Source organism: Actinia tenebrosa, unplaced genomic scaffold, assembly GCF_029948245.1.
Source record: "Actinia tenebrosa isolate PJP-AT-01 unplaced genomic scaffold, QUT_ActTen_1.0 PGA_scaffold9__36_contigs__length_13948895, whole genome shotgun sequence".
Taxonomy (NCBI): Eukaryota; Metazoa; Cnidaria; class Anthozoa; order Actiniaria; family Actiniidae; genus Actinia; species Actinia tenebrosa.
This window is the reverse complement of record NW_028292586.1, coordinates 13,337,527-13,362,178: the sequence shown is the minus strand read 5'-3', so window position 1 is coordinate 13,362,178 and position 24,652 is coordinate 13,337,527. Positions and strand designations below refer to the sequence as shown.

General features: G+C 39.4%; 1 protein-coding gene across 1 annotated transcript in view; it reads left to right on the top strand.

Annotated features, from left to right (window-relative positions):
• The window catches only part of LOC116294871 (centrosome-associated protein 350), a 28,865-nt gene extending 4,554 nt beyond the window's left edge, over window positions 1–24,311 (top strand). The window contains exons 7-37 of the mRNA XM_031702554.2: window positions 121–270; window positions 488–634; window positions 1,459–1,511; window positions 1,599–1,697; window positions 2,059–2,205; window positions 2,341–2,380; window positions 2,682–2,957; window positions 3,093–3,164; window positions 3,637–3,852; window positions 4,165–4,208; window positions 4,319–4,591; window positions 4,768–4,825; window positions 5,116–5,197; window positions 5,336–5,391; window positions 6,140–6,357; window positions 6,437–6,577; window positions 6,847–7,095; window positions 7,241–7,330; window positions 7,562–7,669; window positions 7,856–7,909; window positions 8,312–8,643; window positions 8,719–8,948; window positions 9,471–9,646; window positions 9,954–9,998; window positions 10,169–10,429; window positions 10,773–10,934; window positions 11,534–11,856; window positions 18,723–18,940; window positions 19,301–19,819; window positions 20,248–20,405; window positions 20,810–24,311. Of these exons, the coding sequence (XP_031558414.1) occupies window positions 121–270; window positions 488–634; window positions 1,459–1,511; window positions 1,599–1,697; window positions 2,059–2,205; window positions 2,341–2,380; window positions 2,682–2,957; window positions 3,093–3,164; window positions 3,637–3,852; window positions 4,165–4,208; window positions 4,319–4,591; window positions 4,768–4,825; window positions 5,116–5,197; window positions 5,336–5,391; window positions 6,140–6,357; window positions 6,437–6,577; window positions 6,847–7,095; window positions 7,241–7,330; window positions 7,562–7,669; window positions 7,856–7,909; window positions 8,312–8,643; window positions 8,719–8,948; window positions 9,471–9,646; window positions 9,954–9,998; window positions 10,169–10,429; window positions 10,773–10,934; window positions 11,534–11,856; window positions 18,723–18,940; window positions 19,301–19,819; window positions 20,248–20,405; window positions 20,810–23,923 (8,111 nt within the window). The 3' untranslated portion in view covers window positions 23,924–24,311. The remainder of the gene's footprint in view (window positions 1–120; window positions 271–487; window positions 635–1,458; window positions 1,512–1,598; window positions 1,698–2,058; window positions 2,206–2,340; window positions 2,381–2,681; window positions 2,958–3,092; window positions 3,165–3,636; window positions 3,853–4,164; window positions 4,209–4,318; window positions 4,592–4,767; window positions 4,826–5,115; window positions 5,198–5,335; window positions 5,392–6,139; window positions 6,358–6,436; window positions 6,578–6,846; window positions 7,096–7,240; window positions 7,331–7,561; window positions 7,670–7,855; window positions 7,910–8,311; window positions 8,644–8,718; window positions 8,949–9,470; window positions 9,647–9,953; window positions 9,999–10,168; window positions 10,430–10,772; window positions 10,935–11,533; window positions 11,857–18,722; window positions 18,941–19,300; window positions 19,820–20,247; window positions 20,406–20,809) is intronic.
• The last annotated feature ends 341 nt before the right edge of the window (window positions 24,312–24,652 follow it).

The window sequence follows — 24,652 nt, the reverse complement described above, 5'->3', positions numbered from 1 at the left end:
GGGTAGGTGAGTTTTATTTTGGTACAGTTTTTGTGATATGATGTGCCAACACCTTTAGCAGGGATAATCAGATCATATTGTGGAAATGCTAAGCCATTTAAATTCAAATCTTGCACACAGTTGATGAGTTGTCTCAGCACACTCTTGATTTGAATCATGATGATGATGATGATGATGATGACACCAAGCTAGATGATGTCAAGGAAAGCAGAGTATTATCAGAAGAGGCCAAGAACATCTTGTCTGACCTAGACATAGATAGCGAGTCTGGTAAGTAAGTCTAGACTAGTTTGAAATAAATAATGCAAACATCAGTGTCTTAATGGTATGAATAAACAAAATGTTTCATTGTTTTAAATGTACCATATACAGGAGCATCACAAAGGGTTTGCAACATTCCTGCAACTATACACTAATAATGAAAGTCAGTACAAGCGCTCTATGCTTCTTATCTAAAGCTTTCAGGCTCATTTTTTTTCTATAACAGACAACGAAAATCAACCAGACACTGTACAACAGAAAGCAAAAAAGCTGGCTGCTGTTAAGGAAGCTAAAGCAAAGAGGAAGAAATCTTCTCCAAACAAGATGTCTCCAGGGAAGAAAAGAAAAGCACCTTCCAGTAATTCAAAACAAGGTACTGTACATATCATAGAGTGGAGTTTGACTGACTCTGAAAATTCCAGGCATTTGACATGGTAATTACATATGAGTCCAGGAACTGAACCTGAGACCCCAGAGTCATTTGACATGGTAATTACATATGAGTCCAGGAACTGAACCTGAGACCCCAGAGTCATTTGACATGGTAATTTTGTATGAGTCCAGGAACTGAACCTGAGACCCCAGAGTCATTTGACATGGTAATTTTGTATGAGTCCAGGAACTGAACCTGAGACCCCAGAGGCATTTGACATGGTAATTACATATGAGTCCAGGAACTGAACCTGAGACCCCAGAGGCATTTGACATGGTAATTACATATGAGTCCAGGAACTGAACCTGAGACCCCAGAGGCATTTGACATGGTAATTACATATGAGTCCAGGAACTGAACCTGAGACCCCAGAGGCATTTGACATGGTAATTACATATGAGTCCAGGAACTGAACCTGAGACCCCAGAGTCATTTGACATGGTAATTACATATGAGTCCAGGAACTGAACCTGAGACCCCAGAGTCATTTGACATGGTAATTACATATGAGTCCAGGACTTGAACCTGAGACCCCAGAGTCATTTGACATGGTAATTACGTATGAGTCCAGGAACTGAACCTGAGACCCCAGAGTCATTTGACATGGTAATTACATATGAGTCCAGGAACTGAACCTGAGACCCCAGAGGTAAAATGAGAGTGTACCACCCCTATCGCACCTTTCCTCCATTCCCATCACATTATTAATGGAAATTTGATTATGATGTTAAAATGTCTCATATTTAGCCTGTATTTCTCCTCAGAAATGATGTACCCTAAAGCCAAAGTCAGACATTATGATGCAGATAAAGTCAAGGTATGTTGACCACCATCTTGATAGTTTACCATTATATATGTTTACTGCCTTATATCATGGTTAAAATTGTTCTGTTTTAAACAATAGAAATACATGGAAAAACAAATTGCGGAGAGGAAGAAAAAGATGAAAGAAGAGAAGCAACTTCAGCGGAAGGCTGTGGATGAGCGCAAGAAAAAATTAGAGGTATTGTGATGAATTTTTATTGAATTTTACAATACTCACTCAATTATACATAATTTAGCAGGTTCTTTAGAGGGAGAGGGGCACGAACACATGGGAATCCTGCACTTTAAAATGATTGCTGAGTAGGATACGTAGTGTGATGAATTTACTATAAGATACAGGAGACTCTTGTGTATACATATGATATAAGGATTAGGCCTGGAAATTGAGCAAAAATTAAGGGAGGGAGGGAGGGACGGAGCAAGCAAGAGAGAGAGAGTGAGAGAAATAAAGAAAGAGAGCAAGACAGTTTGTAGTTATTAGGCTTGCTTTTAACCTATGACCTCACAGCTTGAAGAAACCCTATTTTGTATCCTTACAGGAGCTGTATAACAAGCAGAAGAAAACATTAGCTGCTAACCTGGCTAAGAATAAGAATAGAATGGGAGAAACATACTCTATGTTCCCTGGATTTATCAATGCACCCAGTACTGACCAACAGCATCCATATCTTCATCATATTACAGAGGTAGGTATTTACTCAAGAAAAGAGTAGATCTTACTAATGTTGTACATGAATAAAGATATCCCCAAAGTGTCTCACTTGATGTTTTCCCACAGGCTTACTTATTTATGCTTTACTGTATTACCTTTTTTCCTTTAGTTTCAAGTTGAAGATGTTATGACTAGTGAATCAGATAAAGGTCAGTAATTATATAATATTGTCATCATTTTTGTCGTCATCATAATCAACCTAATCATCATCATCGTGGACATCATCATCATCACCATAACCATTATTACCATCACAATCATCAATCACCAGTTATTATCATCATCATGTCATCACCATCACAATTGCCAGTTATTGTCGTCATGTCATCTTTTCATTATTATTGAACTAATAGAGAGCTTGTTTTCTAGTGCTTATTCTTTTACTTCCTCATCACCTGCTTACAGTATAATGACCATTATCATGATATAATATCTATAATCCTTCCCTAGAAAACGTTGACATAGCATCATTCACTGGTCTACCCTACCACCAAGACACTAGTTTCAACAAGAACAAGCCTTATGATTCTAAATCATCAAGTGATCTATCAGACAAGGCTTATCACAGACCTCCTGTCTTGCCACATGATAAAGAAGAGAGTGAAGATGAAGGAGATGTGACACTGACTCCTGTCCATGATGAAAGCAGTGATACCCGAACTACTGTCAGAGAGAAGCTGGATGGTAAAAGAGAACCAAGTATTAGATATCCTGGTTTTTCTGCTGGTAAGTCAAGTACTGGTGTAGTTCTCTAAGCACTTGATACCTTGCTCTCTCTCCGTTGTTATCAAGGTTTAAGAAATTCAAGACCTCTTGGAGATGTTTCTCTAAATTGTATTCATCACTTTTTTCTTTAATTAGAATATGAAGATTCTGAAATAACAGAAGTCTCACAGCCATCAGAATCAACAGGATACAAAATGGTGATGCAAGGTATTGCAATTAGGGTGATTATGGTGATGGCAAGATGATACTGATAGTGGTGGTAGTGGTAGTGATGATGATGATGATGATGGCAATGATGATGATTGTGGCGATGATGATGATGATGGTGGTGAATCATGGTAACGGATAATGGTAATGATGAAAATGATAAGATTGATGATGATAATGATGGCAATGTTGATGAAGGTGGTGACGATGATGATGGTGGTGATGATAATAATGATGATGATGGTGATGATGATAATAATGATGATGATAATGATGATAATGATGATGGTGATGATGGTGGTGATGATAATAATGATGATGGTGATGATGATGATAATGGTGATGATGATAATGGTGATGATAATGGTGATGGTGATTATGATGCTGATGATGGTGGTCATGATGACTAACAGTATTATGAGGGTGGTTATAATGATAATAATTACTAAACAATCATGGTTTGATTAACCAGATAAAGTAGCTTCAGTACCCACATCAATGACAAGTCCCAGTAGATCAGATAGAATAGCAGCCCTCAGGAATACTGCGGCTGAACTCAAGCAACGCCTTGAACAAGAAGCAAGAAGACTTGGTCTTTCCTTACTCCACCAAGCAGAGACAGAACAACATCCATCATCTAGTGGTGTGTCTAAGATGGAAACTGAAGTGTTCAGAGGGCAGTTACCAGGTAGAGTGATAATGATATAGGCCCACAGTAATGCAATATGCATAACACCCATTCAGCTTATTCCACTGGTTTTTTTAAACAAATGATGCACACCTCCTGGTACACCACTGTTATTGAATAACTTCTATTATCTTTGTCTCCTGTTCTCTTACTCTCTTCTTTCTTTAACTCTCTCCTTTTCTCCTTTCTTTTGTTTCTCCTCTTTTTTCTGTCTTCTCTCATTTCCTCTTTCTTCTCGTCTTGTCTCTTCCTTCTTTATCTCCATCTATTCATTCATTCATTCATTCATTCATTTTTTCTTTTTTTCCCCAGGTGTAGATAATTTACATGAACAGGCAGAGCTGAATGAAGAACTTGTAAGTTATTGTGTATTCCTGTGCTAACATCTTACCTGTCATTGGAATCACCAAGAAATGTTAGTCAGATTAAAAGTATTAAGGATTTCCATTATCTTTTTTGCTATTAGGACAGTATGAACACAGCAGCAACAAAAATCCAAGCCATATATCGAGGTCACAGCACCAGACAGGGACTAGCATGGAAGCTCCCCTCAGGACGTACCCTGGGAGCAACCTTACGTGAAGCATGGAGACAAACCCCTTCCGACGGGAGGGAACATTTTTCAGAACAGTCAAGCATGTCATCTGCTATGGATGCCTCTAGTGAGAGTAACGGTTCTGATGTAGAGACAGCATACAGTCATGAGTCACAGCCAAGTTCAAAGTCACAGAGTTTGAAGGTAAGGGTGTGGTCATTGGGGTCTGTCCTTTCTGCATAGAGGGCGAAGGGTTGCACTTGATTTCCCATTAGCTAGCAAGTCTATTTTCTTAACCATGTTATAAACTGTACTTTTTTTTATCACAGTAGTGTCAACTCATTGTTTTTTTTTTATATATTTATTTTGTTACATCCTAGCATGTAAGTGTGTCAGACAGTAAACCACGTACAGCTCCACTAAGCTCATCACCAAAAGGTATAACTGTACTATTAAAACATTGATCTATTTTTCCGTACGTTGTGAGGCATAAAAAAATGGTTGGTCAACCAACCAAATTAGCTCATTCATGCCTCATTTTTGAATAAACCTTACTGGTCAAATTGACCAGCAACTCGGAGGTTTGACTGGACAAGCTCCAAGGACGTTGTCAGATGACCCGCCATCTTTCTTTTTTTTTTGGCAACTTTTAGTACAACATACCAGCGTTTATTGATTATTTATCGTCCAGCATTCAATAACTAAAACTTTTCCCCACTTTATGTTAGATAAACAAACTACGAAGAAAGAATACAGACCATCTACTACTCTAGGCAAATCTTGGACAAAGCCAAAACCTCAAGGAGACAGGTACAGACACCTCTAATGTTCAACATTTATTGTTTGATATTATAGGTAGCTTTGTGTAGCAGCCCTTAGGGACCAAGAGGAGATGAGGGCCGTTCCTCATTGGGAGAAGAGTTCAATGACATTTTTGTTTGATTCCAGGCTGAGTGTTATTAATATCTATGCTAGAAATCACTTGGCTGTGAGGAAAGATCAAGGTAAGATATTAATGATGTATGAATGTCGATTCATCATTTCCATCCCCCTACTATCTTTCCATCCATCCGTCTGTCCATCCACCCACCCATCCATCCATCCATCTGTCCGTCCATCCACCCACCCCATCCATCCTTCTTATCCCATCTATCCAGTCATCCCATCCATCCATCCCATCCATCCATCTGTCCGTCCATCCATCCATCCATTCATCCCATTCTTTTCTTATCATACAGTCAATTCAAAAAATGTTGTCGTCGACCAACTCAAGCCTGCGCGACTGGACCGAAAGGAAGTCTGGGTAGTAATCATTAAAGTCCACGGTTGACTCCATAATTTTATCTGACTAGTTATGACTGGTTTACAGCATGAACCTTCGTAGGCGAGCGGGAAATGTTGAAGGAGATGTTTTTTTAATGCCTTCATGTTTTTGGAATTGTGAACTGAATCATAACTACTTTGCTTTTCTTTCCCTAAATCCGAAGACAGCATTTGATGGATTGTTTCTCGCCATTATTATCTCATTACTAGCGGGAACAATTTATTCAGAACGAATATTTAACCGCTTCAGTGATTTTTACCCATATTCCTTTCGGTCCAGTCGCGTAGGCTTGAGCCGGTCGACGACAACGTTTTTTGAATTGACTGTATATCCTACTCACTCATCATACCCATTCCTTCCACTAGTCCACCCATCTCAACCTTCCATTCATTTAGCTGTTCAAAAAAAATCAATTGTAATTTTCACAGAACCAGAAGTCCCCCCAGAAGCCCAAGACGCTGGTAATAACACTGCCAGTCTTTACTCAGATAAGACAGGAGAAACAGCTAGTCTACTTGAAGATGTAGAGGATCTAAAGGACGATACTAGAGACTTGGATAAAACCCTAGTAAGAGAGACACCCACTGATGATAATCATGGTTATGAGGATGACTTTAGCCTTGAGTCACAGGACAATAGCATCAAGGTAAGGCTAATTCAATACTCCAGTTCTACATGTATCAAACTCAACTGTTTTTGGTGACAAACATGTTTTTTATCCTCAGCCTTCACCAAGTCAGCCTTCACCAAGTCCAGAGCGTTCCTACACCCAGTCTTTATCAAGTCCTACTAGATCAAGATCCTCTGTGCTTTCACAGTCTGACAGTGATTACTCTCCTACAAGACCAATACTCAAGTCCACAATGGTGAGTACTAACAAAAAATATCTGGAACGTGTTGGCTTCAAAACCCAGATACAAATGAGTTATAAGGTAGTTTAAAACAATTTTTGGTAGATTACAATAACAGTCTTTGTTCTTTTGCCTGTTATCATGTTGGATTGTAAAAAACAATCTTTATTCCATGATACATGGACATTTTCGACTGTTAAAAGTATTTTGTTGCTGTTACCCAACATGGTCGCCTTTTTTAGCGGTTGGATTATTTTTGCTCTTTTTTTCACTCTTCCTCTTAGCGTCATATTGAAAGTGAAGGCAGTACCTACCCTGCTCCATCTTCAATTCGTCCACCTCCACCTCTCTATGCTCCTGATCGTCAGGGGGGTGACCGCATGTCTCCTGGATCTCTTGATCAGCGTTTGATGGCTGAGCTCAACCGATTAGAGTTCATGGAAGAATCTGTACGACAACTGACGGACATCGAGAGAACAAAATCTGTGTCATTTGCTCAGCAGGAAACGGTATCACTTGCTCAGATACTGAAGGTAATGGTGTAAGAAGTCGTGGAAACGAGGGAAGTACTTGTTACGTAAGGGAGGGAGGGAGGGAGGGAAGCAGGAGGGGTTGAGTGGATAGATAGACAAGTAAGCAAGTGAATGAACTAGTGTCACAAAGATCGTTATTTTCCAGGCAAAACAATCCGCACATGCAAGAGATATGGAAACACTGCAGCTCAAAGCCAAGCAAGAAAAGTTTGAAGCAGCACGTCAACTTGACGAGGTAGGCAATCAACAGTTGTAAACCATGCGTTCGGCGTAGATATCAAGACTGCCCCTGACAATGCCGCACAGCTTGGACTCACGTTTTTTTTTTTACTAAAAATACCATAATATTTAACCAAAAATGAAACCCCAATTTCCTATCCAATCTTCTTTCTCCGTGTTTTATTTAATGTGATTTCCTTTTATCTGAATATTTCTTTTTTATATTATGAATATTTCTTTTTATCAGGCTCGAAATATTGCTTCTAGATCATCCATCGAAGCTCAACAGTCTGTTGCCAAAGCAAAGGCAGAAGCAGCTGATTCGATTGCACACGCTACAGAAAGACTAGTTAAGGTAACCTTTGAAGGAATGAGAAAGAATAAATGAATAAATGAAACGAGGAAAGAAAATATAGGGAGCACGCACAACGGTCATTTGACAACACACCTTGGAGAGGAGAATCCTGTTCCAGTTGCAGACCAACTTCTTTTCTTTTACCCTTTCTCCTGGTATTAACAAGGCTTTCTCCGCTATTTATAGGCTCAAGCTGATGCAGCACGCACGAATACTGAAGCTGCACAAAGAGTAGAGGAGGTATGTCGTATGCTGTATGTAGTATAGGTTTGGCCTTTTTTGTGAGTCGGTAATCAACGGTGCTTCTTTATACGCAAACCATCGTCATGGCACGCAACGTAGATATCGTACATTTATTTCTTCGAAAATCATTTCATTTTGGAACAAGGAACAAAGTTCTCTCACAGTCTTCCTATGATAATACCAATTTAGTATAATTTTACTTGAATATAGAGCTTCGCGCGCTGTGATTGGTCTAGCGACCAGTGATTATGAGACTATAATCGCTGCTCCTGCCGTGATTATTATCAGGTTTCCCAAAGCTTGCCAAAGCAATACTCAAACGTTTTCTTATCCAGAATTTCGTCTTTTCTCTGATATTCAAGTCTAAAATTAAAATATTGATAATCGATTGTGTTTTAGGCACGTACTGAGGCTGCAAGGACTCTCTTTGAAGCAGCCAATCAGCAGATCGCAGATGTTGGGAAAGTAAGTGCGTCAGCCGCAAGCGCAGCTGCTCAGGCTGCTGTCATGTCGACACTAGAACAGTACAAACAGGAACAACGAGCACTAAGAAAACAAGACTCAAAGAGAAGAACACCTGATAGCTATTCTGAGTGGTCAACGAGTTTTACCAGGTCTAGGTCATCACGGACAGCTACTGAGGGAGAGACTGGGTCCAGGAGAGGACCTTCTGGTGATGGATACACAAGTGACGAGTTTGAGTCATTCAAGGAGTCTGAACGGTCTAAAAGGTATTGATAACTGTAGTCTAAACATTAGTTATGCTTACTGTGACGCTGAAGTTTGGTCTATCTGTGTTTTACCAGTGCAAGAAGTGTGTCACCTCACCGATCAGGCAGCCGAAGTTACTCCAAAACATCACAGCCTTTCTCGGTCTCGCCTACTCGAGAGAGATCTGGTGCGCACTCTAGTGCCAGTATCCCAGAAGAAGTTGACCTCAGTGTGACAGAGGGGAGTCTGGTGTCTGATGTTATTCCTGATGATGAGTCCATTGCAGAAGTGATATCCGAAGGCAAGAAGCCTAAAGACAAGACAGGTAGTTGATAGAAAGTACCTGTAAACCAGACAACACCACACTTATTCTAGATATCCCTCGTAGCTATCATTAATCGCTTCCAGATTCTGCACTAATGGGAAGGAAGATTACTACCAATATTAATGGCGGACATTTCCTCGTGTTTTGGCTTCCGCCCCTCAAACTTGCATCGTTCTGGAAAGTACTTTTTATTAAATAGAAACCAAAAACCCAGACATACAAGTTTTTGAGATCATAGAAAAATGAAAAACATTTAATACGTTTTCAAGGCAACTTTTTCTTATTAGGGACCATTTAGCACGACGTTCTCGCTAGGTACCGTAAACCTCAAACTGCAGTTCGACGTCCAGCGTTTTAAGCAAGGCGTCATAACGAAGTTGTTGCTGGAAGAGCCGCCATATTGAATTTCATTCATATTGAGTGTTTGTCGGTGTTTGCAGGCGTGTTTCTGGGCCTGATTCCTAGTTGTTAGCAGCAAACCCGATGCTAAAGGTCTCTATTAATGTGAATGTTTTTCTTCAGATCACGAGTACAGCATGACATTTGAGGAGTCCATGTTGTCTTCTCGTACCGTAACAGACGATGAACTTGATTACCGTATGATCCTCCCATCAGAAGACCATAGAAGACGTAGTATAGGAAAATCATACAGGAGTGGTAGTATTGGATCTGATCATGGTACCATATCCTACTCATCGGTATGATTATCAGGGATTATCAGGGATTATAGGGATATTGGATCATGATGATGATGTTGGTAGGGTGGGGCGTGATAGGGATATTGGATCATGACAATACAAAAAATATGCTATTGGTTTTTGATAGGATGATGGTGATAAAAACGATGATTGGTCATATGGTAGGGGTAGAAGCGTTGGATGATTCTGATAAAAAGTATAGAGAATGGCAATTGGTGAAGTAGGGGTAGGGGTAGGGATGATAATGCATGATAAAGAAGGAGATCATCTGTATTAAAAGGCAAGCTAATAGTTTATTCCTTCCCAGGATGAAAACCACGACGGCCATCTCTCTGATTCGATGCATGACAAGGTAAGACGTGTGCACGGTTCCTAACATAATACCAGTCTTTGCCTTTCAATCGCTGGCCATCACCAGCGACAGACTCGAAAATTATGAGCAACAGCAGTATTATGAGTCAATGGAAGCACTAAATGGAGCAAAGTTTTAAGTTCATAAAAAACCTTTATTCTCTCTTCTAGAACGCGCCATTTTCTGGCGAAGATTCGTTCAGTAAGTTCACATCTGACATGGTCAACCTGATGAAGGAAGAAGAGGTGCGTGCGAAGCATCAAGAGGCTCTACTGCACCTGCGCGAGAAAGCCCTGAAGGAGAAAACCAAGGCCGAGATGGCCTGGCTCGAGTTACAGAAAAAGCGAATGAGAGACAAGGGTTCTGATGACGTCATGCCGTCAATCAGGAAACGTCAGCGAGGTGTATTAATGAGGTTACAAGCAGAGAAGGTGGGTTATAATGATTAACTATAGTTCATCGTTAGAATTTCGTTTGCACTGTACGTCTTTAGCTTCCTTTGTTACTGACACCAACATGGTCAAAAATCAACTCCTAAATTCCAATTCGATCATGGAATGAGGGCCACAGGTTTGTTAGCCACTGGCTATTAAGTGCTACCCTCGTGAAAAAAGGACTTTTTTGTCGCAATGTAGCAACCCATGCACTTATCTTTTTTGCTCGATTTTTTTTTTTGAAAGGAAAGGTTGCGCGATATTTTTTTCGAAGGGAATGGAAATGGGAAAACATTACGGTCAAGTTGAATGGGATCATTTTCGTTTTCATTTCCCACAGGCTGAAATCAAACGTCTCAAAGCAGCAAACAGAGCAGCAAGTTACGAACGTAAACTACTCCTCATGCAACAGGAAGAGATCGCACGACTGCGCAAAAGCACTCAGAAAATCCGTGGAAAAGTCCGCGAGGAAGAAGCCGTAATGTCACGTGACAAGGATGAGGTACAAAATACTGCGTGCGCATAATGGCTATACCTATATTTAGTAATAGAGAGGTGTTCGCTGTATGAGTGGGACTGAAACGATACGGCAAAATCGTAGCGGTGCTGTAGCAGTATCGTAGCGTAGCGTAGCCATAACTACGTGTTTTGGTTGGATAAAGTACTGCAAGACAATGGGAAGCCATTTCAATGTTACGGTATGTCGTACCGTGTACGTGTAAGGCTGGACCGTATGCCCAACCGATAATGATATTGATAAACAGAACGATGCAAACTTTCATTTATAATTAGATAGAAATCAAGATTATAATTTCATTATGTTGCTGGTAGAAAGATGAGTGGGTGAGCTATCCATCTTGACTCTCAAAAAGCATCTAATAAGAAAGCGCGCGTGGTTAATATCTGTATTTTAAAGTGCAAGTATTATAGTATTTCACCAGTTTGTTGAAGTACTTTGTGTGTGGGCGTTTCCCGGAGACACTTTAAACCTCAAGAGCGGTTTAATACTTGATAGTCAGTGTTTTTTTTAACAGCATCTCAAGAATATAGTTTATTGAAACTACGTCTTTGTTAAGTAACTCTAGCTATTCTTTTCGGCAGAGTGCAGTAGACGTACCAAAAGATCTTTCACCAACCAAGACAAGAGACTTAACTACACCAGAAGAGTCGCCATCTAAATCATCTACAACAGTCCCAGAAGAACTATCCGCTATCCAATCTGCTGCCGATTCATCATTTCCCGCGTACGACGATCAAGAACCGAGCATAAGCGAAAGACCTCGGAAGAGATTGTTTTCCGAAGGGGAGAGCGACGATGGAGTAGCGAGTGGTTCTGTAGCTGCCAAGTCGAAAGGTTCGCCTACATCAAGTGACTCGTTTGTAATGCAACAACTCAAGAAACTAAAAAGCCAATCGAGTGAAAGGTAAGCTAATTTTATCAACATCGCTTGTAATTACTCAACATTAGCACATTTTGATCAACGAAGTAGACGGAGATACGCTTGGCGGCGCGAACATTAAAAATGTTCTTGAGAAGTTTTGTCCTTGACATGCGACTGAGCAATATCCCATTTTATAAACAAAAAGTCAAAGACGAAACATCTCAAGAACGCTTTCATATTTAGTGCAGCCAAGCTAGCGTATCTTCGCGCGTAGCCTCGTTATGATACACTTCGTCACGGCATCTCGAAAACGAGCTAATTGCTTCTTCCGTACTTGACCAATGAAAGGGCACAGAAATCTACAGGTCGAAGCCACATTTCTTAGGACGATGGAGATTTGGGCTTCCTGTGTTATGATTCTTTAACTCGAACTCCTGTGATATAACCTGGCTTTTTGTATAAAATTATACTAATATGGGATATAATTTCCCAACTTCTTAAATTGATTCTAGCGATAAACAAAACTAACTTAGCATGATTCCTTTCGAGTGGCTATTCTTCTGATTATTTTTTCGTCTTTAAAATCACTTGAACTCAGTTTTGTGACACGTAGTTTCGCAAACGCACAGGTGTGCGCCCCGGCTTTGTTTATCAGATGCCGCTCCCCGACATTCTACATTCACATTTAAATGGCGTCTTTTTATGAAAACAAACCCCGCTGGAACTAAGGAAGTGCGTGGGACTACGAGTAGTACCTAGAAAACCATATTAATAGTCGCCGCACTGATGGCAACTTAATCGGTCGGCAAGACTTTTCTATATTCTTCCTGTCAATTATTCAGACGAAAACTAACTCATTATCGAGGGAGCAGAAATTCTAATAGTTTTCTTGTACTAATGATTATGGTTCTTAATGTAGCGAAAAGACTGTTCAGATGATATCCGTGTGATTAATTATAATTATCAAGCTGGCAGAAATTCTAATAGATTTTTCGTACTAATGATTATGGTTCTTAATGAAACGAAAAGACTGTTCGGATGATGTTTACTGTAAATATCATATGGTGGTTGATTATGATTATCAAGCTAGAAGAAATTCTAATAGATCTCTCGTACTAATGAGTAAGAATCTTCGTGTAACGAAAAGTCTGTTCAGATAATGTGTACTTTATATAGCTTGTAGAGGTTAGGAGACCATTCATTTGTTAAGGGAATTTAAGGGAGCACACCCACAAAATAATTAGCTAAATACAAAGTTTATTGAAACAAAATTATCCTGTTTTAATGGGGGCACTTAAAAAATTCATGCTGCGGAGGTTTAATATATTTCTTTACTTCCAATTAACAAAATTCCACTACCCTCCCCCTCCACCCTCAAATTCCCGTACAAAATGAACTATTCCTACTATATAGTGTTCGTCCTCCTCATACTTGGGTAGCTGAGTGTCAGCTGGGTGTAAAGAACAGGTAAAACACCGTGAGCAACGGCATAAATGGTTTCAACCAATTCGTTTGAACATAGACTTGAACGCGTTTAAAAAATTATCTTCAAAATAAATAGCATTGATAATGTGGAGAATATGGCTTCCCACGCATGTACGATAGCTAGAATTATTAAAGATTGGTATGAAGATTTACCAAGAAGCCAATATAGACAACTGAACACTAGAAAAAAAAGGTATCGCGCTTTTGTTCTTGAGATATCTTGAGCTAGTATGTCTCCTAAATATGGCTTTAACAAAATCTTTTGACTCTTTTTAGGTATGCTTGAATAGAATCTGATAAATAAGTGATAAAAAAGTGGTTTTAATTTGGAAATGAAAGTCATGTTTATCGCAGATTTTCTATCGTTTATGATTCAGGCTTTCAGTCGTCAAGATTATTTATCGTTTAGTGATCTCATTATTCAAATCTTTCTTTCGCCCACCTCAAATTGGTGCAATTTGTTCAGTAATGCGATCGGAATTTTAGTTGCGCAATGCAAGTTGTAAGATCAACTGTATTGGTTCTTTTCCTTTGAAAATGATTTATTTTTTTAAAATTCAAATTAGTTTATCTATCGTTACGAAAACTCTTGATTCCTAGCGATCACTGGGAGTGCAATTGTTATCTTCTTTTCTGTCAACGAGAAAATGCCGCAAAGTAGGCAAGTTTGAATCCAGTAAAGAACTAGGCCCGTAGCTCAATCCCTAGTGACCTCACACACTTGTTTAGACATCTATCTTTGATCAGAGTATCCATAAGACCGTGAGCTGTGATGAAGAGAGGGGGCGAGGTGTCCAAAGTCAGCTAGGAAGACCAACAACTAGCTGAAGCAAATAACGGGAATGTAAAGTGTAACCTGCACACTTACATAGTCTTTTTGACTACCACCCTTCGATAACTTTTTTCTTTCAAATATGTCACGTAATCTTCTCCGTTGCCCACCCATTCACATGTTCGTGCTCAGCTATTTAGTAGAGTTCGTTCTTGAGTATGTCATGATATTCATTTAAGCGGAAGCCTTTCTTTGTAATACTTCATAAACTGATCTCTCCGGATATTAAAAACTACTAACGATTTTTCGCCCCGAAGGGTTTCGCTTTTCCTTCCTTATCAGTTAAGCAATGAGAATCAATTGAACGTTACCCATCTTATTTCATTTTTTCGAGCATTTTTTCTTCCTTTCACTTGTTAGGGAAATTGCAGATCTTCCCACTTTTTGTCCCATTTCATTTTACTATTCATCTACCTTTGTAATGATATATTTCTCTATTTTGAATGCTCTTTATTTCGTATTTTTTTATTCATTTTTTATTTCATTTCTTTCTTTCACGTGTTACAAAAATCCCATATTTTATCTTATACAGTTTTCTTTTTTTTTTTTCTTTTCCATTGTATTTAACAATTCTTAATTGTTTTCCATTGCTAGATTTTTCTATCTTAGTCTTACCCTGAATGCCCTGTTCGGTATCCAATACCAACGACATGACTTGTTAAATACGTGAATACCAATTAGGACCTCGGTGATTATGGATATCGTGTCTTTTGCCTCGGAAAACTAAATCTTTTTGCAATTACGGTTCTTCTTGATCTCAAACAAGTTTAATAAAATTATTAAACAAAACGATTTATTGTAATTTGGTAACAGCACGACAGTTTTGTTTGAATTGTTTAACGGTACTCATCAGAGGTTGAAATGCACTGAGGTGGAATGAATCGAAAACAGAAATTACGTAATATGTTAATAATAGCTAAAATAATTACCTGGTTTAAGATAGGATTTAGAAATTAATACTAATAAAAACGGAATTATTCCTCTGACTTTTATTCCCTAATTTCATAATTTTTTTAATAAAGACTTCTAGAAGTGTTTGTCTCTTGGTAAGTATTTAGAAAGTGGGCTCTAAAATGTACATATATGGTGTGGTGAAGCTTGCTTCCCACGGTCAGTCGTTCCCAATACGGCCTGTCCAAATATCGCTTGGACAACGTCACACTTAATACCTGAGGAAAACCAAAGCTCATGGAATGAACAGAACTGTAAGTATCCAATCACATCCTGACTTGGTACGTCAATCAAACCCGGTACTTTTAGTTTTCGATTTCTAACACCGGTTTTTTCGTGATATTTATTAGTATCGATTTTATGAAGTTAAAATAACCTCGGTATGATTATTTAGATCAAGGTTCGCCGAACTTGATTTTTGTATAATACTGGTACATGTTTTGGGGTATCGTGAAGTGCGGTATTTCAATACGGATTATAGTCTTTAGCCCCCATAATCATCTGATTGACTTATTGTCAATATTACATCAAAGAAACTTACTCACTCAAAGATCTCACAAACCCTACTTTTAATATCTGTAAGGACGCATTTGGTTAGATTCTAATAACATTTATAAACCTTCATTCGAACGTGTTTCTCATCTGTTTCTGTGTCGTCTGTAGGGTAGATACGTAAACCTGACTTGTAGATTTTAGGAACAGTATTTTCAGGCTTCAGAAGCTGTTTATAGGGATTCCATTATGCTGATGTCACGGTGCCGCAATACACTATAAATATTTAACACTACTATCTCTTGTCACGTTCCCAAAATTGGTTTATTGAAATCACTATTATATCTGTTGAAGAATTTATCTTGTTTTGGTCTAGTTGTTCTTCATACATGTTGTATAGGGTTCCAATAGTCGATGATAAGTTAGACTAGAATCCTTAGTGTTATAAAATGGAAATTACTCGACACATTCATCTCTTCAATCAATCTGGATTATGCTGTGTTGGACAGTGAATGTTTTCTCAAGGTGAGCCTTTCCTTATTACACTCAAATTACCAACCTTTCCAATAATTTTTACAAGCATATATTGTGTTGATCGATGCTGCCAAGGTTCATTTTCAAGACCGTCACAAAATGTTTCGATTTCAAATTATTCATGCATAAAGACCACAACAGATATTTTAAATTTAGCTTCTTGACTTACTGATTTGCTTGATATTCAGTCACCTGTACAATCTATTGGTGTACGAGAGTTTATTTTCTACGCACTACAATACCTGTAGATACTCCTAGCTTGAGAAACCTTTAAAAAATATTGTTGTAATGGTTTACGGGTTCTCAGTCTGATCAGCTGTAGGGAATAAATGTCCAAGTAGATGTACATTAACCTAGGTGTTAGGTAAAATAGATTTTCCTTAAAAACTATTATCCATTTATGACTTTTTTATCTATTTTTCTTCCTTTTTATTTTATTTCATTTTGTCGTTTTTGAATCGTAAATTTATTTTGTTATATTTTATGATATTTATTTTCAATTATTATTTTTTTATTTTTTGGTTGATCGTTATCAATAGTTTCCTTTGCAGGGCTCTACTTCAATTATTTTCAATTTGTTTGGTAAATGCTTAACCTCTCAAACTGCAAAACATGAAATATTAAAGCTACAAAATCTTAGTCTTCGTTCATTAATATTTTGATCATCAACCATTCTGGCTAATTGAAGTTCTGCACTCGCTGCTTTTTTTAAAATCCCGGTGGAAATGACTGCAATTTCATATTAATAACATAAAAAAATGAAGAATGTTTTTCGTTATTTTGATAAAAATATTTCTATTCTATTTTAGTTTTTTTCGTTTTTTAATTTTGGATTTTTTATTTCTTTTCTTAAGAATGAGTCAGTGATTATTAATAAATGGTAATGATTATAAATATCTAAAGGCAACGCAACAACAACATAGTGACGGCAACGTGACGTAAACTTTTTAAGCGTGACAATATAATTTAGAAGTAGTGTCTGACCGGAAGTAAATAAAAACCGGAAGTTTGTGGTTTGACTATTATCAAACCGCAATTTCATTTCTCTACTCGTGAGTTTGAAATACTGTTTTGCAAATTGGATATTTTCTTTATCGACGAGATTATCGATGTCATCTTTCTTTCTTACTGAATTGCTTTAAAAATGTACGGCTGTTGTACATAATTTAAGGGGTACGTCTGGACCCGATTGGTGGCAATCTCTTGTTTTTTTATTATGAATATTTGAGCGTCTTATCGAGTCAAACAAAGCTCTTTTTCTCAACCGCCGATTTGAAAACAAAACTCGTTTGAGTGTGGATTCTCTTCAGTGTGATGGCGGCGTGTTGCGAAAGCCAACGGTGAGTCCAGTTTTCCAGCAATGATTTGATAACTAAGGACATTTTTCTTTTATCCCTACTCATTTTCTGCCGTTCTGTTTCTTATCATCTTAAGACGAAAGAATAACGTTTGAAAATCACGGCAATCCATTGACTAGCATCATTCATTACAATGGGTTTGACTTCCGAGAAATAACCCATAGTTTTAGCGCGCTAAGCGTCCAGGATAAAGGAGTCAGTGAGGAAGAACACTTTAGTGAGAGGAACATGTCTTTTACTCTTGAATAATGCCTTTAATACCCTCTTATTGTAAAGGAAAAGCTTTTAAGCAATGATTGCTTGACAGTCAGAGCAGTTTGTTATTATTTTACACAATGTGGCACGACTTGTATCATGATGGGAAATCAAAATATGATATGACGTCAATCAATAACACAGGGTGACCATATGTGGAAAGAATATCCAGATTCTTGCTTATATTCTCTCTCTTTTTGTTCTTTCGTTTTCTCTCTCTTTTTCTCTTTTACTTAATTTTCTTTTTCATTTTTTTATTTCTTTCGTTTCTTATCGTTTCATTCTATTTCTATTCCATTCTATACTTAGTCCAGACACACACAAGAGGTTTTATATCAGACGGGTTTCATCTGATATAATCACCCAACACCTGGCTAATGCCGGACACTACAAACGTATGGTAACCGACGTCATGTTTCTGATAACATCCAGACTAGAAAATCACTATAAATGGCTATTTGTAACTTTGTGCCAGACACGAATGATATGTCCTCCGCGAACCTCGTAAACGTCACAGCTAAGTCTTATGAAGAGTACTGATATGAATTACAAATGTATGTTACTGTGGTTTTCGATATCAGTCTGCGAACTCCGACATTTTAATGGCTTGTCGTGAAATTGGTTTTTCACTGCCACCAATCAAGAATGTAAAAGGTACCTACTGATTATTTTTGATTGACGGCAGCGAAAAAATCAAATTTCAGCGCGCAGCTCGCAATTAAACTACCAAGATCGCAGTAAGTAATGGCGTCAGTTTAGCATATCAGTGGCACTGAAGATCGAGTGATCGATTAGAAACTAAAAAATATATGACTTTTTGTAAGTTTAATATGATTGTGATTGCAAAGGCATGGCAGCCATGTTGGTGTTGGCTGTATCTGTGCACCAGCATGGCGGTCATGACGTCATGTGGAAAGCACAAGGATTTTTGAGAAGGGAGTGGCTACACGTGAGGTAAGAACTGGAATTAAGCTTAATGTTTATTTGTATTCTTATTTCAGGTACCTCACTCAACGTGAGCAAAAGTTAATGCGTCGTCGAGACGAAGCTGAAGAGCTACTGGCATCACAACGGAAACTGATCGAGTGGGAGAGACGTCTGGATGAAGAGGAGAGTAAAGTTTGTAACTTGATTAACGAAGCTTTGAATCTGAGTCGCGATAATAGAGGAAAAAAGTCCAAGAGAACAAGTAAAGCCATTGAAAGCGACGACGGTAGAGGTGAGAATGCAAACAAAATAAAGTCTTGTGTACTGAAGAGGAAAAAGCGCAAATGCAGACACAGGTTTAATAGCCGGTTTTGAATTAGAAACCCTTACGCAAGGAAAAGTTTTCTATTCCTGGTGCTTGTGACACCTTTGAAAACCAAGCTTTAAAAAATGCACCTTGGTGCAAATGAACGAGTGCTAAAAGACAAGCCATATGTACTCGAAAAAATGGTATATTATAGATATCAAAAGCGGCATAAATTAATCCTTATATATAGAATACAACAGACGCCTAGAGCCTACTAGATCCACGTATAAAGAAACCAGGATTTGTAATATACTTAACCAATGGTATATTTTCTATAACCTTCAGCTAAGGCCCCGTCATTGAATCACACGACCACACCCACCACACCCTCAGCTTCCCCAAGTAAGAGTGAACGGATCAGCAGCCGTCAGCCATCTGAGTACGTCAAATTCCCAACAGGACAGCAAACAAAGTCCGAACAAAACGCGAACGAGAGCTCTATCGCCGAAGACCTCCCGAGCATGGCACCTGACAGGTCACGTGAGAGCTCCATCGCCGAAGACATCCCGAGCACAGCACCTGACAGGTCGCGTGAGAGCTCCATTGCTGAAGACATCCCGAGCACGGCACCTGATAGGTCACGCGAGAGCTCTATTCCTGAAATTGATATCAAGTCCAAAGATAGTTCAGTGACTGGTGAATACACGAATGATACGTTTGAATCGATTGATAGTACAATAACGCGTTCCCACTCCACCCCCGTCAGGATCATCTCGTCACCCAAGACCCCTTCAATCAAGTCTATCAGTCGACGATCCTCTAAGTACGAAGAGAATAAAAGCGAAGAGGATGCTTCTATGACTGGTGAGTTTTCCTACTTAGAAAATCACAGCTGGAAATTAGTATTACGCGCTTAGTGTGAATATGGCTCAGAAAACAGTCAGGACGTCAGAGGTGCTTTAGTTTGCATACAAGTGTATTTTGCAGTGGATTTAAAAAAGAATAAACATTTATTATACACGCACGACCTTTCGGGCTGAATATGTGAATTTCTTGATTTTTGCGGGTCAGTTTCCAATCTGCGCACAATAGTAAGGAAAGAGTTTGAAGCCTTGAAAATCCGACCTTGGTCACAAACAATTCTCTTGGTCGTACACTGTAGGTTCACCAGTTCTCCAACAGCGACCACTTACAGCACCAGACACGTAATTCCCTTCATTTGCAAATGGTGATCGCTTAAGTGCCTTCTAAGTTCTTTAACTGATTGTATTTACTGCTGCCTTGTTTTCCAGAAGCGTCGGATCATAGTGATGTAGAAAGCCGAGTACGACAGTTGAAGGAGCAACTAGAACAAAGAAAACGAGAAGCAAAACGACTGTATCACGAACGAAAACGACAGCGGCGCGCCATGTTGTTGGAACAAGAAGAAACACTAAGAAAAGAACTCCAGGTAAAGTAAACTTCATTTTCTCTTGAAAATATTCAAATCGTTAGGGAAATAATGTTAGAAACTATCGTCAAAACCATGATAAAAAAACTGACGGTATCAGAAAATTGGATTTTTTAATTTCTATTGAGATTTTTCGTAAATCACTTGGTTGTTTTCGCACAAGACCAAGGTGTTTTTATGTCAGCCGCTAACATTGATTAGCAGTGTCTAGAGTCTAGAGTCCAATGATTAGAGAAACGGAGCGACGTGAGCTGTGCCGTTAAATAATGCGTTTTCGTGCGCTTAAGGACGTCATCGTCATGTTTTTATGTTGTGATAACAACGTATGGCTTAAACATGGCGATGCGCGTATTAAACTGAGTGTTCTTGTGTCTCTAATGGTCATATACTTATTTTCTTTCCAGGCTGTTGAACGTGTGATTGAAAAAACGAAAGCCGAACTGGACGAACCCACTCCTACCGAACCACAGGCTACCCAACAAGGCAGAACGTTATCCCAGCCAAGTTCAAGAGCATTAAGTATCACTGTTGAACACGACGCAAAACCTTCATCGACCCCAGAGGAAACAAAACGTGAAGAGGACTCGGACAAGGTCGATAGTGAAGGTAGCTATACTCCACCCGGTGAGACATCGAGAAATGAGGAGGAAGGATCGCATGACAAGACACCGAGTGAGCACGAGGTGTACGCAGAAGATAAAGATTCAGTGCCAGCAGACACTAGTGAAGGCTTACTTAAGAATCACTACTCTCTGGACAGCAAATCATTGGCTAAGACCATTAGTGACGTCAAAGACCTTGATATCAGTGATCGATCTGCGTCCGTGGTTGAGGATCTGTCTAACCACACCCTGCGCTCTTTTACAGAAGAGATAGAAGACGATGCCAAGACGGCTGAGGACATCTCTATCAGCGAGACAAGCGAGATTCAGACCATCTCTAATAAAGCTGACCTTAAGTCATGTGAATCTGCAGCAATATCTGAACAAGGGTCTGTTCCAGAGGTTCTGTCAGCCAGGTCTCCTGAAGCACAACCAGAAGATACAAGTGATCGTTCCAAAGCTGCCTCGGAAAAGGGCTACAGTGACACCTTTGAGAGCGAGCACAAAGATGATGAAAAAACTGAAGAAGATATAAGCGAACAGATCAGTATTGAGGAAGAAGAGGAAGAAGTGAAGTCCAGGGATGCTGGTAGTGAAGAGATCGAGAAGTCAAAGGATAACAAGGATGATTTGTTTGGAGTGGAAGCAAAAGAGAGAGAAAAGACTCAAGAGGAGGAGGACGAGGTCGGTAGTGAAGGTACAATCACCGAGGACGTACCAGAAGAAATCCTCGACGACTCCAAGGATATACCAGAAAACATCCTCAAGGACTCCCTGAAAGACGATGTAAAGAGACAGGCTAGTCTTGATGATAAATTAAATCTTGCTGTAGATGGACCTTCGTCACCTCAGCCATCTTATTCTGAAGATTTCGAACCTTCAGTTGGTGAAGACGAAAATAATAAAGACCATCTCTTGGCAGAGAATATTGCTGGGCCGTCTTACTCCGCAGACTTTGAGCCATCCGAGACTCAGAAATCCAAACCAGACGACACGTTGGGTGTTGAAGAAAGATCCCTTAAAAGTTCAAGTAGTTATTCACCTGATTTTGAAGAGTCGTCTTCCGAAGGCAAAGATGAGCTGTCACCCAAGGAATCTCACGAGGTACCCAAGGAATCCTACGAGGTACCCAAGGAATCCTACGAGGTACCCAAGGAATCTTACGAGGTACCCAAGGAATCCTACGAGGTACCCAAGGAATCCTATTTGGTGCCAACGCTTAATGTAAGCGAGGCTACAGATGAAGACAGTATAGCAGAAGATCTTCCAGAAGAAGACCAGTCGCTAGAGTCTGGTTCGTTAAGTGATGCTAGTGATGACGTTATCCCTCGCTTCTTTGTTTCTGAAGACAAAAAACAGGCTTCGATCGACAACAAGGTTGAAGAAAAGACTAAGCAGCAACAACAAGACGAGGAAAAGAAGGAACTACAAACACTGCAAGCAGATAAAATATCGAATGAACTGTCGAACATGTTGATTAATGACGCTGTGACTTACGTCACAGGTTTGTACGATAGACATCAGGAACCCAACATAGAAGAAGTCAGGGGGAAAGAAGCAGTTGAATCCAAAGATAATGAAGATGGGAAGGGCGTGCTTGATGAAGAAAAAAAGGCTAGCATATGGCCTGAAGAGACCGGAGAGATATCAGAAGCAGATAATGTATCGATATCTGAACGTCTATCATTCTCAGATGATGAAGATTCCATGCCTGGGCTAGACTTGAAACCTACTATCGATACTTTGAAGGAGAAGACCGAGGCACCTGTTGTGAAGGATGGCGGGCAAGAACCTGTCAAACCTGTTGTAGTGGACAAACAAGTGCAAAGCGAAGGTGTGATCACGAAGCTGTCAGAGGACCTACTTAAGGAAGCTGCATCACAGATGATTACATTAATGCGCAAGAAACAGGAAAAGTTGAAACTAACGGAACAAATCGAAAAGGATGAGAAGGATGAAAAGAAAAGGGAAAAGGAAACCCGTGAAGGAACTGTTCATAGTCCAGAGCTCAGCCCACAACGAGGGCTTGATAAGTTTATGGCCGTTCATCGATTTTCAGATGGCGTCCCCAAGCATCAGAGTCCACCAGGAAGCCCAACTAAAGACACCGCAGCCTTTGATGGTAACGAACTGGCAGATAAACTTAGCCAGTTAAAGTTACTACATGATGAGCTGGGTGATCAACTTGGTGATGATGACGACGAAGATAATGATTTTGTCGTCTCGAATAAACCGCTTGAGTTGCCGTCCGATAAAGAGGTTTATGAACCTCCACGCGGTCAGACTATACCTATGGTTGTACCCCATGACTGTTCCGAGGTCAAGGAGATGATTTTTTCTTCTCTATTGACGTTCTACAACCGCAAGAAGGCGGGAAGGTCTTTAGGTAACGTCACTCCACCACCAGAGTTCTCTGAGACTAATGTCGACGATAACGATACTGATCGAAGAATCCAACAAGTGTATCGTCGACAGATATTTGATTTGACTGGAGAAGTTTTCCGGGATGTTCTGAACGAGGAGTCCCCACCCTCCCATCCCTCATGGATGAAACCAAGACGCAGAAGAAAGAATCGTTTCTACCACAGTCTCTCCCCCATGATGAATGAACATGACTATCTACCAGTCGTGCAGCAACGAGTTCTTGATTTAGTTGGTTTAGGCAATGAAAGACCAAGTCTCGAATCCCTACGCCGCAAAACGCCTTTAAAAATTGGCAAAAAGGACGCTGTGGACGCTATTTTGATTCAAGAACTGCGGGAGGAAGAACCGCAGTGGATTGACTATGATGATGATGAACTAGCTGTGAAATTCCAAGTTGCTGATGCTATCTTTGATTCGTTGTTATCCGAGACAGTTATGGTAATGAATGCTGTCCAGAGAAGAAAGGATTCCAGAAGAGACATTGGCAGCTGACAGTGAATGACGTTTTATCTACGTCGTTGTCTGTGATATTTATTTAGGAGGTTGTTATGCATAACAAGGTTATTCCTTGAGTCGTTTTCTTATAAGCCACCAATTTTCTTGAGCACCGCCTTTTAAAGGCTTAAATAGTCTGCTATGTCACAGTACTACTATGACTTTAGGGTGCATGTACAAGTTGCGACAACTGCAAAGTTCCATGAAAAAGGACATTTTGTGGACATTAATATTTTGTAATGACTTTAACAATTTGGTAGGGTGTAATAATGAATCTATGAATATTTGCTGTACATAAGAAGCTGCACTTTATTTTTGCTTTGTAAACAAAAATATAACAAAATAGTAATATATGAAAGCGTGAATTAAATGGTATGTTATTTCATTTGGTTTCTTATTTTGTGCTTTATTTAAAAATTGAAGACATGGGGAAACCCAGCGATGATCATCACTTGTCATCCAATCTTGTACACAGAGCCCACCTTTCTCTCTGTAGGACCAAGCTTGATGCTGACCAAGAGAAATGTTGGCCTGCCATCCTTTTGGGTAGGATGCCAATGTGGGAGGGCAATCCTATGTTAAAGGTTCTAGAATGCTTCTCATTTCTTTTGGACATTTTCTGACAAGTTTCCCAACACTTTTACCAGGGGTAAAAATAGGGCAACATGAAGAAAACAGCTGATGTCAAATGTTCATAGAAATATGTTGTAAATATACAATGCCAAG